General features: G+C 40.9%; 1 protein-coding gene and 1 pseudogene across 3 annotated transcripts; one reads left to right on the top strand and one right to left on the bottom strand.

Moving 5' to 3' along the window:
- Positions 1 to 482: 482 nt before the first annotated feature.
- LOC113746300 (TNF receptor-associated factor 6-like) lies at positions 483 to 4667 on the bottom strand (annotated as a pseudogene).
- Positions 4668 to 9327: 4660 nt separating this feature from the next.
- On the top strand, positions 9328 to 16094 carry LOC104920634 (TNF receptor-associated factor 6). Of its 3 annotated transcripts, none has more exons than XM_019273438.2 (8): positions 9328 to 9448; positions 11670 to 11995; positions 12219 to 12369; positions 13038 to 13196; positions 13338 to 13409; positions 13685 to 13762; positions 13873 to 14208; positions 14754 to 16094. In XM_019273438.2, the coding sequence occupies exons 2-8, from the start codon at positions 11670 to 11672 to the stop codon at positions 15357 to 15359; spliced, it is 1728 nt and encodes a 575-aa protein (XP_019128983.2). In that variant the 5' UTR covers positions 9328 to 9448; the 3' UTR covers positions 15360 to 16094. The 3 variants fall into 3 exon arrangements, with proteins under 3 accessions (XP_019128983.2, XP_019128980.2, XP_019128981.2); XM_019273435.2 differs by having other exon boundaries at positions 9370 to 9547; positions 11649 to 11995; XM_019273436.2 differs by having other exon boundaries at positions 9371 to 9547.
- Positions 16095 to 16431: the final 337 nt, after the last annotated feature.

Raw genomic sequence — 16431 nt, 5'->3', positions numbered from 1 at the left:
GTTTGAATATGAAGGCATCAGAAATGTGAGTTTTGCTCTAATTCTCATAAACGATGTTGATTCAAAGGTACCCTGTGGAGTCTCGGTGTAAACACAGTGATGCATGTACCCTTGAGGAGATTTTCTGCCTCATTCACAAAGCAGACATTTTGAATCTTTGCTTCCAAATATCCATGCCGTCAACTAGTCTTCTTCACTTTTTGCTGGAAGGAGCTTGCCGCCACTAATATAGCCATGTACACCATGAAACCAAAGGCGCCACATAGCTTTCCTTTTGTTGTGATGAACACGGCCAGACTTGTTTTTCTTTGTCTGATTCAACCTTCTGCAGTTCACACACATCCTCTGCTTCTTGTTTTCACCCCAAAGATATATTATTACAGATACGTGTTATAAGATAAGCACCTACTCATACCAATCAAAGTTTGCTCCTGGCACATACACAGAAATAAATTCTTCAAATACCTTCATTCATCTCGCACTTAGGATCTTTGTCTGTGGGGGGAAAAGGAAAATAAGGACTGTCAGAGTCACTGCACAGGCTTATATTAGTGGACTAATGTCTCAAACTTCAACAGCCATTTCTTTTTGGACCCAGTATCAAATCACAACTTTGGACACTAGGACGTCAGCTCTTTTTAAAATTGAATTCATTTTCTTACTATGCTCTGCAGTCATTTTGAAAGTGTAATCACATGACCCACATAGCTCCACAGTAACACCACAGGGTAGCTTTAACATTTAGCAATGGCTCCAACAATCAGACCAAGAGAGCGAAGCCCTGTAGTAAAATTCAGTCTGCAGGCAGCAAATGCATCTTAATGTTAGCTGATTCAATATTATTGGGCGTACTGTATGCTGGTACCAGTGTGGGAGAGTACATACTTAATTAAATTAACTTAAATGAAATGTATGTATATATTTATTAAAACAGAAATCCATTGACGATCGACAAAATAAATAAGGCAACTGTACTGACATCTCAGCAGATGATGAATGATCTAATAGATACGTGTATAAATTTAAGTCCCTTGAAACCGAGGCTTCAGGTCCTCGCGAGGCTGCACAGCCGGTCCCTCGCGGTGAATCATATTGTCAAAACGCGGCGTCACCTCACAGCGGATAAGTAGAAGTATCATCTTTAACAAGGCTCTCTGACTCAGCTGATGCAGGTAGAAAGGTGACGTAGCCAAATCCTTTGGGGTTGCGCTGGATGGTCGGCTTCTGGAAGGCTTGCAGATCCGGTTTTAGTCCCTCCATCACCCCATGTGGTGCTGAGCTTCAGGGCCCTGGTCTAGGATGGCAAGGCGGATGGTGCCCTGGAACGGCCAGGTGAGCTGCCCCGTCAAAAGCTCCTTGCATGGGTGTGGACAAAGAGGGAGATATAGTTGGAGCAGGCGGGGCGTGGGGGTCTGCAGGTGAGCGCAGGCACAACTTGAGCCTGGACGACCCGTGTAGAAACCCGGGCTGTGCGCGAGCCACCGGCACGCCCGCGTCTTGGTTCCGCAGGTGGACAGAGAAACCTTTGAGGCGCAAGATGAAGATACCGTGACACTGCCTGGGACTCGAGCTCCCTCACCGTCTCCTCCAGCATTGACACCCTACGCCTGAGCTCAGCGAGCTGACCAGCCTGCAGAAGTAATAGGACATTAGTTTCAACTGACAGAGGTTCACAGGAGGCAACGATGCAGCTGAAACACAAGCAGGTAACGGTTTTCGGAAAAATAAAAAACACAACAACTTTTCTTGTACACACAAATGAATGTAGCTCTCTAATATCTGGAAAAAATGATTTTCTACAAGGAAGTCCTTTAAGTTTTCCCTTCTATAGTACACTTCCCCTTAATGACTCGGGTGCAACAGCAAAACTAGATGCCAATCTACACCGAGTACACACAAGTATAAGGGTGATTCTTTGGGTTTGTCTCTTTTGAAACTACCAACTACAGTAGCTCTGCACTAAATCAATTAATGTGTCAGGACGTTGAATGTGTTGGAACTTCACATCAAATTTCTGCACCGTCTGATGTTAGGAAAAGATCAAAGAGCTGACGGGGACACGTAGCCAAGCGAGATGAATCACAAAAGACAACAACTGTTTTGATCAGATTCTATGATATAGCGGGCAAAAACCATGTGCGCATATTAGTACTTCAAAGCCTGAGGACATCCTTTAACCTGTGTCTCTTTAAGATGATGAGCCTCGCGCAGCTGGTGATCCTCTTTACCAACCGCCGTCCATCTCCCTGAGCCTCGGCATCTCTTCGTTAGACTGACACGGGGTGGAGTGCTGTGCAGCTCGCAGATGCTCTGGGTCCGCTACAGGCTGGTACCCGCCGCGTGCTGCCGCCGCCGCTCCTTGGTCATCGGGGGAACAGAAGGTCCTAGCGTCCACAGAGATTGGGTGCTGTGCCGTTAATGCTAAAGCCGCGCAGGAAATCCGCCATGTAGCGCATGTGCATCTGGGTGAACTCCTGCATGTCGCTGGGCGAGGTTGTGGCGCTGCAATCTTGCGGGGTAACAAACAATGTTTCTTTGTGATAGGGACTATAGTTGTGTCGCAAACAAAAGTTGTCAAGGATTGTTCTTTAGTGGTGTGTAAAGGTTTGATCACCTACCCTTCCTTACATCCAAAGATGTTGAAGTTACAAGGCGAGGGGTGCTTGGGCAATCCGTATCACAATGAGATTCCATCTGAAAGAAAAACAACATCGGCTTAGCCTCATTCAAACATAACTCACAAAAAAAATATCAACTTTTAAATAGCAATGGCTACAGAGGAGGAAATGGTCGGGGCAAACATCAACTGTGATGTGCCGTGACTAGGTGTGGTGCAGTAGCCTAGTTCCCCATTGCAAACTAAAGAGAAGTTCCTGTTAGCAGAAGTTTCCTAAGTAAATAACCGTGAGCGACTAGAAAAACATTTTGATTTGATTTTTCGTGGCATGAAATATATCACTCACCTGGTCTCGGAGGAGATCCACTCACAGTACTGGCGATAACGTTGGCAAAGGGACACGGCTGTTCGTGGAGCTGAGGAAATAACTAAACGAAAACCAGATTGTAAAGGACGCTAAATCCTCGCTGATGCACAAAGCAGCACGCGATTATCCTATGAGAACTGTTCTGGAAAACAAACCAAAAAAAAAAAAAAAAAGCAGTAGGAGTCAACATTACCTCTCTCTCCTCGTAAACAAAGCTGCCACACAATCTGGACAAGACACAGGTCTCCTTTGGCACCCACGGTTTCTGTGCTCCCTAGATGGCTCTTTCTCACAGACTGCTGGCACTGCAGGCAAGGAACGGTGGCAAACTGACAGGGGCCAAATGATTCTGGAAGGAAGACAATGCATTGATACAATGCAGTTAATTTTATTCTGTAGCAGGACAGCAGTGGCTCATATTTAACAATTTCATCTTCACACCGCAGGAAGATTCCGTTTCTTACTCGACACCCGACATATTTTTCATACACCTAAACGAACACGGAGCTCCCTGAGTCCCTCATTATTTCTTGGTGGGCAGTAGTAGAGTTCATGAGGTTTGTTCGTGCAGTCGAGGATCTGAAAAACAATCTCTTGAGGTCTATTGCAGTCCAAACTGTGCACATTTGTCCCTATAACTAAAACCCTCCTTACTGTGATAATTGGGAGCCAACAGTGTGTGAAACTGTTGGAAAGTCAGAGGGCGAGTTTGTGCTGACATGGTCGTTGACAGAGAAGAGGAGGCTGCCAGTTTCTTCTCCTTTTATTGAGGCAGTATTTACAACTCACAGAAGTACACTGAACACTGGAAGTGCGACACAATCCAAACATGAGTCACGACCTTCCGGCATCAAATGACACTTGACCTACAGGAATCATCTCTATTTTCAGAGTTCGCTGCTCAATCAACTCTGAAAATGAGATTCTGGATTTTCTAACTTGTTCTTCTTGGTCGAGCTACGTCCAAAAACCACGGAGGTCTGTCTGTCGCTCTTAAATTCTCACCTCTAAATTCGGAGCTCCATTTTCTCAGCGCAGCCAGTGTTTGGACAGCGAACGGTTAGCGATAGGATCTCACCGTTGGCAAAGTTTCAGGAAACAGCTGCTCTCTGACAGCATTTCATTGTCCCACGGGGCACCTCTGTCCCGTGTCACTGTTTTGCAAGAGGAAGAACAGCAAATCGTTTAAGATCATCTGCACGGCGCTTGTCTGGACCACATTTATCTGAATTATGACTCAGTAATTTGACAAATTGCCTACAATAAAGAATTAGTAACTCTTTAAGAATTGCAATGAGCCTGTGTTAACAAATGCCCGTCAGACCTAAGTTCAGCATTGCTGTTATTTAAGTAGGTGTACAACGGCATACGATGGATTCTCAATGCAGTTCTTGCAGAAACGGTGGCCACAGGGTGTTTGAATGGCATTCCTAAAAGCCATGAGGCAGATAGGGCACCGTATTGCTCCCAGGGGTGGGTCAAACTCCACGTCGTAGCCCTGGAGTGGAGTAGAGGCTTAAGACTAGAGGAGTTGCTGCTGACAAGGTGCCGGGGCTCTCCAAAGGGCTAAGAAGGGATTCCCGTTCCTTTCCATCATCGCCAGCGCACCTGACAGCCTCCGCCACAGCTCCTTCATACGTGCTCCCCTCCAAAACTCCCTTTATTGCTGTCAATGCAAGCCATCTCTGCGGAGGACGGGACAGAAGCTGACAATCAAAGTAAAGAAAGTAAAGAAAATCAAGTAAAAGCATTATACTCCAAGTAAATATTCATCATTTCTTTATTTTGGCCGCAGTGACTAACTATTTCCTCGTCCGTTCAACCGTACTGAAGAAAAACAGACTTTTCTACTACTGAGGTTTTCCATCCTCGTGGGATGGTTTGGTATCAAGTAATAACCGTGGTGGTAGGGCAACACCTAACCTCAAGGAACATCTGGACGAGTGGGGTAAAAAAAAAATGTTTTAAATACATAAATCACAGGGCAAAGCTCCAATCTCATCACCATTAGTCTGCAGAAAAAGTGACATGGGATTTTACATCTTTTAACTTCCAACTATCCTCTGTTAAAATGTAGAGCAGGTTTGCCAACTTCTGCTTCCACTCCTAAAAGAGCAGCATACGTAGTGTTAAGTACACAATAGTACAGTGTGGTACTAAAAAGAACTTGTATGGAAACAAACAAACAACGTGTTTTTATTTCTGCAATAATCAGCTGTATATATATATATATTATATATATAGATATATATATATATATAATATATCACATACAACATACATACATACATCACATCATACATATATATTATATATATATATATATATTATATATATATATATATATATATATATATATATATAATATATAGTACAACACATACAGACATACAGACATACATACATACAGAAAAGTATAGATATATAGATATATATATATATACATACACAGTAATATATATAATATATATATATAATATATATAGTAGATAGAAATAGATAGAAGATAGATAAGATAGATAATAGATAGATAGATAGATAGATAGATAGATAGCTGATTGTGATGAATGATTTACTGTTTGCCGGGTTTTATGTTTTTAAACCAACACACAAGGCTCATCTGTGTGACACTTCTGGTTTCTGTTTTGTTACCAAAGATATTCCCCCAACACACACAACACAATGGAAACACAGTCCTGAATCTTTAACCTTGAACATGTAGGTTTAATCACATAGACTGTTATATCTTATAGATTTGCTGTATTTTCTTAGATATCTTTTAACTTGTATAATTTTTTTAATATTTCATGTGTATTGTCTTTGCACCATTTCAACTCTCTGTGTGTCCTGTAGCTATGGCAGCACTGATGAATAAAGTTGATGACTCATTTATAGAATATTTCTGTCTGTTTTATTGTAGGTTATAGATATTTCTGTCTGTTTATTGGTAGGTTTAGATATTTCTGTCTGTTTAGTGTAGGTTATAGATATTTTCTGTCTGTTTATTGTGTAGGTTATAGATATTTCTGTCTGTTTATTGTAGGTTATAGATATTTCTGTCCGTTTATTGTGTAGGTTATAGATATTTCTGTCTGTTTATTGTAGGTTATAGATATTTCTGTCTGTTTATTGTAGGTTATAGATATTTCTGTCTGTGTATGAAGGTTATAGATATTTGCTCCTGTTTATTGTAGGTTATAGATATTTCTGTCTGTTTATTGTAGGTTATAGATGTTTCTGTCTGTTTATTGTAGGTTATAAGATATTCTGTCGTTTAGTTGGTAGTATAGAGTTCTGGCTTTATGTAGGTTATGATATGACTGTCTGTTTATTGTAGGTTATAGATATTTCTGTCTGTTCATGTAGGTTATAGATATTTCTGTCTGTTTTATGTATAGTATAGATATTTCTGTCTGTTATTGTGTAGGTCAGTGGTTCCCAACCTATGGGTCGCGACCCCAAACATTAATTATTTTACAATGCAGCTATATTCATGTTACAGTCAGCTGTATGCACACATGTAAAGTCCTTATATTTAAACATTAAAGTCTTGACTGAATTAAAATGAGGTACAGCCAGATGGGCAGCAGGTTAGTAAACATCTGTAAACATGTATTTGCAGTATTATATCCCAGCCTTGCATACATTAGATACACTGCTGGCACAGCCATGCCCCAGGATGCGGAACTTCAACTTTGCAACTGGCTGTGCTAAAGGAATCGAGTAAATCGAGTAAAAGTCCAAATACTGACCAGAACCGGAGACGGGAAAGACGCGTCCTCATCAACAACAGCGGCGGTACAGTAGTGACTACGTCCCCGAGAGCATTTATATTCTTATTTCGACCCACCTTTGACCTGAAATCGTTCCCCAACTTTTTCGTTTCTACACAGTTTCCCTGTTTTTCTCTCCAAACGTCATCAGAGATGAGTGGTTGAGGGTTTTTTTTTTCGGTATCGGAGACGAGCGTCCCCGCTCGGCCGGAGCGCTCTCACTGTCGCCACAGTAGTAGTAGTGAGTGATGGGAAGTTCAGCTCTTTTCAAAGATTCGACTCTTTTGTCTCGGCTCTCAAATTAGATAGATTCAACTTTATTGTCATTGCACAAAGTAACAAATACTTAGACAAGAAATGCAGTTTAGCATCTAACCAGAAGTGCAGAGTATGTACAATAAACAGGATATATGACCATGTACATACTCTGCACTTTGGCACTTCTGTTTTTTTTTGTTTTTTTGTTTTTTTTGTCCATTGCTATTTTTGTTCTTGTTTTGTTTTTGTTTTTTTGTTTGTTTTTGTTGTTGTTGTTTTTTAAGTTTATGTTCTACCTTAGTATGTTTTAGCACATTCTACTTTAGTGCTTTTTGTAAATATGTACCTTGTGTTTTCCCTCCTGTGACTATTTTTTTCGCTGCTGTAAACAAGTGAATTCCCCGTTGTGGGATAAATAAAGTATTATCTAATCTAATCTAATCTAATCATATTTTATATATTATATAAATATGTGCAGGATAAATATGAATATCCTATGGGATAATACAGAATATATATACATATATAAGGCTTTGGAGTGTCTGCTAGTGGGGGGTGTCAGGCGGGAACGATCATTTAATATGAACTAATCTTTTATATGACTCCGGAGTGATGAGTTGTCTCAGTAAGTGGTTTCGTTCATTTTGATGCAGTACGGTCCTTCATTCATTTGTCACGTTTACATAAGCCACAAGAGGACTACACGCGCTGCACTAGGGAATAAACGAAACACTCAACAAAAGATGAGTTCTTTTTAACCGTCTGAGAGTAAGTTTAAAAGACTCGATCTTCCCAACACTACTAGTGTCTGCCCCCTTTCACATAATGGTACTGAAAACTCTCTCTCTCTCCTCTCTCCTCTCTCTCTCTCTTCTATATATATATATATTATAATATATATATATATAATATAGAATATATATATATATACCTTGAGAAGTGAAATGAGAATGAACACATCCATCCATCAATCTGTGTTTACTGTCCCTGTCTGTCTGCATGTGCCTGCCTTCATCTTCGTTGCTCTGTCATTGGGGAGCTTTCAGGCCACACATGCCACTCCCTGGCACTCATCCTGGAGGTCTGCAGGTAACAGTGAATGCACTCGCACTATATTTGCTTTATACATGACAATGCACAGTGGTAGTGGCTTCTTGCAGATGGTCAAAGGTAGCCTTAGGTGCCTTTACATCCTTACATCTATGTGATTAATACTCTACTCCAAAATAATCACCATGAACAGCTGTACAACACCCTGAACTCTGCGAAGGCTTTCTACACAGATTTAGGACCCAGCTGCAGAAATTTGCTGCAATTCATCTACAAAGCACGAGTAAGATAATAATAATAAGATAATAATACTTTATTTATCCCACAACGGGGAAATTCACTTGTTTACAGCAGCGAAAAAATAGTCAAGGAAGGAAAACACAAGTGTACATATTTACAAAAAGTACTAAAGTAGAATGTGCTAAAACAAGTACTAAGGTAGAACATAAACTTAAAAAAACAACAACAACAAAAACAAAAAAAACAAAAAAAAAAACAAACAAGAACAAAAAATAGCAATGGACAAAAAAACAAAAAACAAAAAAAAAACAGAAGTGCCAGAAGTGCAGAGTATGTACAAATGGTACATATTATCCTGTTTATTTGTACATACTCTCCACTTCTGGTTAGATGCTAAACTGCATTTCGTTGTCTAAGTCAGTGGTTCTTAACCTGGGTTCGATCAAACCCTAGGGGTTCGGTGAGTCGGTCTCAGGGGTTCGGTGGAGCCTCCGCCCTGGAATTTTTTATACCATTTGTTACAACATATCTTTGTGAGCAATCGTTTTCGAGGATGCTGGACATAAAAACTAAGAAAAGGAACAGACTTTGCTGTAAAAATGACATGAGACTGGCACTTGCCAAGGTGAAGCCACGCATATCTGAACTGGTCTCTCAAAGGCAACAGCAGAAGTCACACTGAGGTAAGTTGTTGTGAGTTCATGCACTGTGTTGGTTTTGTTATTTGAACAAGGTGATGTTAATGCACGGTTCATTTTGTGCACCAGTAAAAAAAAAAACATTTTATTTTTTACTAAAGAAGGGTTCGGTGAATGAGCATATGAAACTGGTGGGGTTCGGTACCTCCAACAAGGTTAAGAACCACTGGTCTAAGTATTTGTTACTTTGTGCAATGACAATAAAGTTGAATCTAATCTAATTTGAGAGCCGAGCCAAAAGAGTCGAATCTTTGAAAAGAGCTGAACTTCCCATCACTCACTACTACTAGTACTGTGGCGACAGTGAGAGCCTCCGGCCGAGCGGGGACGCTCGTCTCCGATACCGAAAAAAAAAACCCTCAACAAGTCATCTCTGATGACGTTTGGAGAGAAAAAACAGGAAACTGTGTAGAAACGAAAAGTTGGAGACGGTTTCAGGTCAAAGGTGGGTACGAAATAAGAATATAAATGCTCTCGGGGACGTAGTCACTACTGTACCGCCGCTGTTGTTGATGAGGACGCGTCTTTCCCGTCTCCGGTTCTGGTCAGTATTTGGACTTTTACTCGATTTACTCGATTACTTTTTAGCACAGCCAGGTTGCAAAGTTGAAGTTCCGCATCCTGGGGCATGGCTGCTGCCAGCAGTGTATCTAATGTATGCAAGGCTGGGATATAAATACTGCAAATACATGTTTACACATGTTTACTAACCTGCTGCCCATCTGGCTGTACCTCATTTTAATTCAGTCAAGACTTTAATTGTAATATATAAGACTTATACATGTGTGCATACAGCTAACTGTAACATGAATATAGCTGCATTGTAAAATAATTAATGTTTGGGGTCGCGACCCATAGGTTGGGAACCACTGACCTACACAATAAACAGACAGAAATATCTATAACCTACAATATAAACAAGGACAGAATTATCTATAACCTACACAATAAACAGACAGAAATATCTATAACCTACAATAAACAGGACAAGACAGAAAAAAAGAAAATCTATAACCTCCACAATAAACAGACAGAAATACTATAAACCTACACATAAAACAGACAGAAATATCTATAACCTACAATAATAACAGACAGAATTATCTATAACCTACAGTAAACAGAGAACAAAGTATCTATAACCTACACATAAAACAGACAGAAATATCTATAACCATACAATAAACAGACAGAAACTATCTATAACCTACAATAAACAGACAGAAAATCTATAACCTACATAAACGCAGAAACTTCTATAACTACATAAACAGCCAAATATCTATAAACCTACAGTAAACCACAGAAATATCTATAACCTAACAATAAACAGACAGAAATATCTATAACCTACAAATAAACAGACAGAAATATCTCTAACCTACACAATAAACAGACAAGAAATATCTATAACCTACACAATAAACAGACAGAAATATCTATTCACCAAATAAACAGACGAAATATTCATATAATGAGTCAATGTCAACTTTATTCAGTCAGTGCTGCCATAGCTACAGGACACACAGAGAGTTGAAATGGTGCTGCAAAGACAATACACATGAAATATAAAAAAAATATATACAAGTTAAAAAGATATCTAAGAAATACAGCAAATCTATAAGATTAAACAGTCTAAATGTGATAAACCTACATGTTCAAGGTTAAAGATTCAGGACTGTGTTTCCATTGTGTTGTGTGTGTGTGGGGGGGGAATTATCTTTGGTAACAAAACAGAAACCAGAAGATGTCACACAGATGAAGCCTTGTGTGGTTTAAAAAACAAAAAACCCGGCCAAACAATAATCTATCTATTCTATCTACTATCGATCTATCTATCTATCTATCTACTATCTATCTATATATATATATTATATATATATATATATATATATATATTAATATATAATATTATTAATCTATTAGTCATCTTTTTTTTTTTATTATATATATATATATATATATATATATATATATATATATATATATATATATATAGATAGATAGTATAGATAGTATGATAGATAGATATAGATTATATATTATATATATATATTATATATATATATATATATATATATTATATATATTATAGATATATATATATATATATAATATCTATATATATATCAGCTGATTATGCAGAAATAAAAACAGTTGTTTGTTTCCATACAAGTTCTTTTAGTACCACACATGTACTATTGTATACTTAACACTACAGTAATGCTGCTCTTTTAGGAGTTGAGAAGCAGAAGTTGGCAGACCTAGCTCTAACATTTTTAACAGAAGGGATAGTTGGAAGTTAAAAGATGTAAAATCCCATGTCACTTTTTCTGCAGACTAATGGTGTATGAGATTGTAGCTTCTGCCCTGTGATTTATGTATTTAAAAACATTTTTTTTACCCCACTCTGTCCAGATGTTTCCTTGAGGTTAGGTGTTGCCCTACCACACGGTTATTACTTGATACCAAACCATCCCACGAGATGGAAAACCTCAGTAGAAAAGTCTGTTTTTCTTCAGTACGGTTGAAACGAGAGGAAATAGTTAGTCACTGCGGCCAAAATAAAAGAAATGATGAATATTTAATTGGAGTATAATGCTTTTACTGTGATTTTCTTTACTTTTCTTTACTTTGATTGTCAGCTTCTGTCCCGTCCTCCGCAGATGGCTTGCATTGACAGCAATAAAGGGAGTTTGGAGGAGGACAGCTATGAAGGAGCTGTTGGCGGAGAGCTGTCAGGCTGTGCGCTGGCGATGATGGAAAAGGAACGGGAATCCCTTCTCAGCCCTTTGGAGAGCCCCGGCACCTTGATCAGCAGCAACTCCTCTAGTCTTCAAGCCTCTACTCCACTCCAGGGCTACGACGTGGAGTTTGACCCACCCCTGGAGAGCAAATACGAGTGCCCTATCTGCCTCATGGCTTTGAGGAATGCCATTCAAACACCCTGTGGCCACCGTTTCTGCAAGAACTGCATTGAGAAATCCATTCGGTATGCCGTTGTACACCTACTTAAATAACACTGAATGCTGAACTTAGGTCTGACGGGCATTTGTTAACACCAGGCTCATTGCACATTCTTAAAGAGTTACTAATTCTTTATTAGTAGAGCAATTTGTCAAATTACTGAGTCATAATTCAGATAAATGTGGTCCAGACAAAGCGCCGTGCAGATGATCTTAAACGATTTGCTGTTCTTCCTCTTGCAAAAACAGTGACACGGGACAGAGGTGCCCCGTGGACAATGAAATGCTGTCAGAAGAGCAGCTGTTTCCTGATAACTTTGCCAAGCGTGAGATCCTATCGCTAACCGTTCGCTGTCCAAACACTGGCTGCGCTGAGAAAATGGAGCTCCGACATTTAGAGGTGAGAAATTTAAGAGCGACAGACAGACATCCGTGGTTTTTGGACGTAGCTCGACCAAGAAGACAAGTTAGAAAATCCAGAATCTCATTTTCAGAGGTTGATTGAGCAGCGAACTCTGAAAATAGAGATGATTCCTGTAGGTCAAGTGTGCATTTGATGCCGGAGAGTCGTGACTCATGTTTGGATTGTGTCGCACTTCCAGTGTTCAGTGTACTTCTGTGATTGTAAATAACTGCCTCAGTAAAAGGAGAAAACTGGCAGCCTGCCTCTTCTCTGTCAACAGACCATAGTCAGCACAAACTCGCCCCTCTGACTGTTCCAACAGTTTCACACACTGTTGGCTCCCAATTATCAGCCAGTAAGGAAGGGTTTTAGTTATAAGGGACAAATGTGCACAGTTTGGACTGCAATAGACCTCAAGAGATTGTTTGTCAAGGATCCTCGACATGCGAAACATCTCATGAACTCTACTACTGCCCACCAAGAAATAATGAGGGACTCAGGGAGCTCCGTGTCCTCGTTTAGGTGTATGAAAAATATGTCGGGTGTCGAGTAAGAAACGGAATCTTCCTGCGGTGTGAAAGATGAAATTGTTAAATATGAGCCACTGCTGTCCTGCTACAGAATAAAATTAACTGCATTGTATCAATGCATTGTCTTCCTTCCAGAATCATTTGGCCCGCTGTCAGTTTGCCACCGTTCCTTGCCTGCAATGCCAGCAGTCTGTGAGAAAGAGCCATCTAGAGGAGCACAGAACCGTGGAGTGCCAAAGGAGACCTGTGTCTTGTCCAGATTGTGTGGCAAGCTTTGTTTACGAGGAGAGAGAGGTAATGTTGACTCCTACTGCTTTTTTTTTTTTTTTTTTTTTGTTTTCCAGAACAGTTCTCATAGGATAATCGCGCTGCTGCTTTGTTCATCAGCGAGGATTTAGCGTCCTTTACAATCTGGTTTTCGGTTACTTTCCTCAGCTCCACGAACAGCAGTGTCCCTTTGCCAACGTGACCTGCCAGTACTGTGAGATGGATCTCATCCGAGACCAGGTGAGTGATATAATGTCAATGCCACGAAAAATCAAATCAAAATGTTTTTCTAGTCGCTCACGGTTATTTACTTAAGGAAACTTCTGCTAACAGGAACTTCTCTTTAGTTTAGCAATGGGGAACTAGGCTACTGCACCACACCTAGTCACGGCACATCACAGTTGATGTTTGCCCCGACCATTTCCTCCTCTGTAGCCATTGCTATTTAAAAGTTTGATATTTTTTTTGTGAGTTATGTTTGAATGAGGCTAAGCCGATGTTGGTTTTTCTTTCAGATGGAATCTCATTGTGATACGGATTGCCCAAAAGCACCCATCGCCTGTAACTTCAACATCTTTGGATGTAAGGAAAGGGTAGGTGATCAAACCTTTACACACCACCTAAAGAACAATCCTTGACATCTTTTGTTTGCGACACAACTATTAGTCCTATCACAAAGAAACATTGTTTGTTACCCCCGCAGATGCAGCGCCACAACCTCGCCCAGCACATGCAGGAGTTCACCCAGATGCACATGCGCTACATGGCGGAGTTCCTGCGCGGCTTTAGCATTAACGGCACAGCACCCAAATCTCTGTGGACGCTAGGACCTTCTGTTTCCCCCGATGACCAAGGAGCGGCGGCGGCAGCAGCAGCGGCGGTGCCAGCCTGTAGCGGACCCAGAGCATCTGCGAGCTGCACCAGCAACTCCACCCCGTGTCAGTCTAACGAAGAGATGCAGAGGCTCAGGGAGATGGACGGACGGTTGGTAAAGCAGGATCACCAGCTGCGCGAGCTCATCATCTTAAAAGAGACACAGGTAAAGGATGTCCTCGAGCTTTGAAGTACTAATATGCGCACATGGTTTTGCCCGCATAATCACAGAATCTAGGATCAAACAGTTGTTGTCTTTGTGATTCATCTCGCTTGGCTACGTGTCCCCGTCAGCTCTTTGATCTTTTCCATATCAGACGGTGCAGAAATTTGATGTGAAGTTCCAACACATCAACGTCCTGACACATTAATGATTTAGTGCAGAGCTACTGTAGTTGGTAGTTTCAAAAGAGACAAACCAAAGAATCAACCCTTATACTTGTGTGGTACTCGGCGTGTAGATTGGCATCTAGTTTTGCTGTTGCACCCGAGTCATTAAGGGGAAGTGTACATAAGAAGGGAAAACTTAAAGACTTCCTTGTAGAAAATAATTTTTCTATCAGATTAGAGAGCTACATTCATTTGTGTTACAAGAAAAGTTGCTGTGTTTTTTATTTTTCCAGAAAACTGTCTACCTGCTTGTGTTTCAGCTGCACTGTGCCTCCTGTGAGACCTCTGTCAGTTGAAACTAATGTCCTATTACTTCTGCAGGCTGGTCAGCTCGCTGAGCTCAGGCGTAGGGTGTCAATGCTGGAGGAGACGGTGAGGGAGCTCGAGTCCCAGCAGTGTCACGGTATCTTCATCTGGCGCCTCAAAGGTTTCTCTGTCCACCTGCGGAACCAAGACGCGGGCGTGCCGGTGGTCGAGCACAGCCCGGGTTTCTACACGGGTCGTCCAGGCTACAAGTTGTGCCTGCGCTTACACCTGCAGACCCCCAACGCCCCGCGCTGCTCCAACTATATTTCCCTCTTTGTCCACACCATGCAAGGAGCTTTTGACGGGCAGCTCACCTGGCCGTTCCAGGGCACCATCCGCCTTGCCATCCTAGACCAGGGCCCTGAAGCTCAGCACCACATGGAGGTGATGGAGACTAAACCGGATCTGCAAGCCTTCCAGAAGCCGACCATCCAGCGCAACCCCAAAGGATTTGGCTACGTCACCTTTCTGCACCTGCATCAGCTGAGTCAGAGAGCCTTTGTTAAAGATGATACTCTACTTATCCGCTGTGAGGTGACGCCGCGTTTTGACAATATGATTCACCGCGAGGGACCGGCTGTGCAGCCTAGAGGACCTGAAGCCTCGGTTTCAAGGGACTAAATTTATACACGTATCTATTAGATCATCATCATCATGCTGAGATGTCAGTACAGTATGCCTGTATTTATGTCGACGTCAATGGGATTTCTGTTTTAATAAATATATACAGTACATTTCATTTAAGTTAATTTAATTAAGTATGTACTCTCCCACATGGTACCAGCATACAGTACGCCCAATAATATTGAATCAGCTCAACATTAAGAAGTGCATTTGCTGCCTGCAGACTGAATTTTACTACAGGACTTCGCTCTCTTGGTCTGATTGTTGGAGTCATTGCTAAATGTTAAAGATACCCTGTGGATGGTACTGTGGAGCTATGTGGGTCATGTGATACACTTTCAAAATGACTGCAGAGCATAGTAATGAAAATGAATTCAATTTTCAAAAGAGCTGGACTGTCCTAGTGTCCAAAGTTGTGATGTACTTGGGTCCAAAAAGAAATGGCTGTTGAAGTTTGAGACATTAGTCCAACAATATAAAGCCTGTGCAGTGACTCTGACAGTACATTATTTTCCTTTTCCCCCCACAGACAAAGATCCTAAGGTGCGAGTGAATGAAGATATTTGAAGAAATTTATTTCTGTGTATGTGCCAGATGAGCAACTTTGATTGGTATGAGTAGGGTGCTATCTTATAACACGGTATCTGTTTCATTTAATATATCTTTGGGTGAAACAATAAGCAGAGGAGTGTCGTGTGAACTGCAGAAGGTTGAATCAGCCAAAAAAAACAAGTCTGGCCGTGTTCGTCACACAAAAGGAAAGCTATGTGGCAGCCTTTGGTTTCATGGTAGTACACTGGATATTTAGTGGCGGCAAGCTACTTCCAGCAAAAAGTGAAGAAGACTAGTTGACGGATGGATATTTGGAAGCAAGATTCAAAATGTCTGCTTTGTGAATGAGGCAGAAAATCTCCTCAAGGGTACATGCATCACTGTGTTTACACCGAGACTCCACAGGGTACCTTTGAATCAACATCGTTATGAGAATTAAGAGCAAAACTCACATTTCTGATGCCTTTCATATTCAACATTCACTGTGTGACTGTGACACACCTTTTAGATTATCCAT

Source organism: Larimichthys crocea, chromosome VIII, assembly GCF_000972845.2.
Source record: "Larimichthys crocea isolate SSNF chromosome VIII, L_crocea_2.0, whole genome shotgun sequence".
In the NCBI taxonomy this organism is placed as follows: domain Eukaryota; kingdom Metazoa; phylum Chordata; class Actinopteri; family Sciaenidae; genus Larimichthys; species Larimichthys crocea.
Note: the sequence above shows the minus strand (reverse complement) of the source record. Positions and strands in the feature narration are given on the sequence as shown.

Excerpts from the sequence above, each read along its gene's own strand:
- LOC104920634 (XM_019273438.2), top strand. The coding sequence starts at position 11,670 with ATGGCTTGCATTGACAGCAATAAAGGGAGTTTGGAGGAGGACAGCTAT. Across the intron at positions 13,410-13,684 it reads TGGATCTCATCCGAGACCAG|ATGGAATCTCATTGTGATAC; the intron begins GTGAGTGATATA and ends TTTTTCTTTCAG. Across the intron at positions 13,763-13,872 it reads TCTTTGGATGTAAGGAAAGG|ATGCAGCGCCACAACCTCGC; the intron begins GTAGGTGATCAA and ends TTACCCCCGCAG.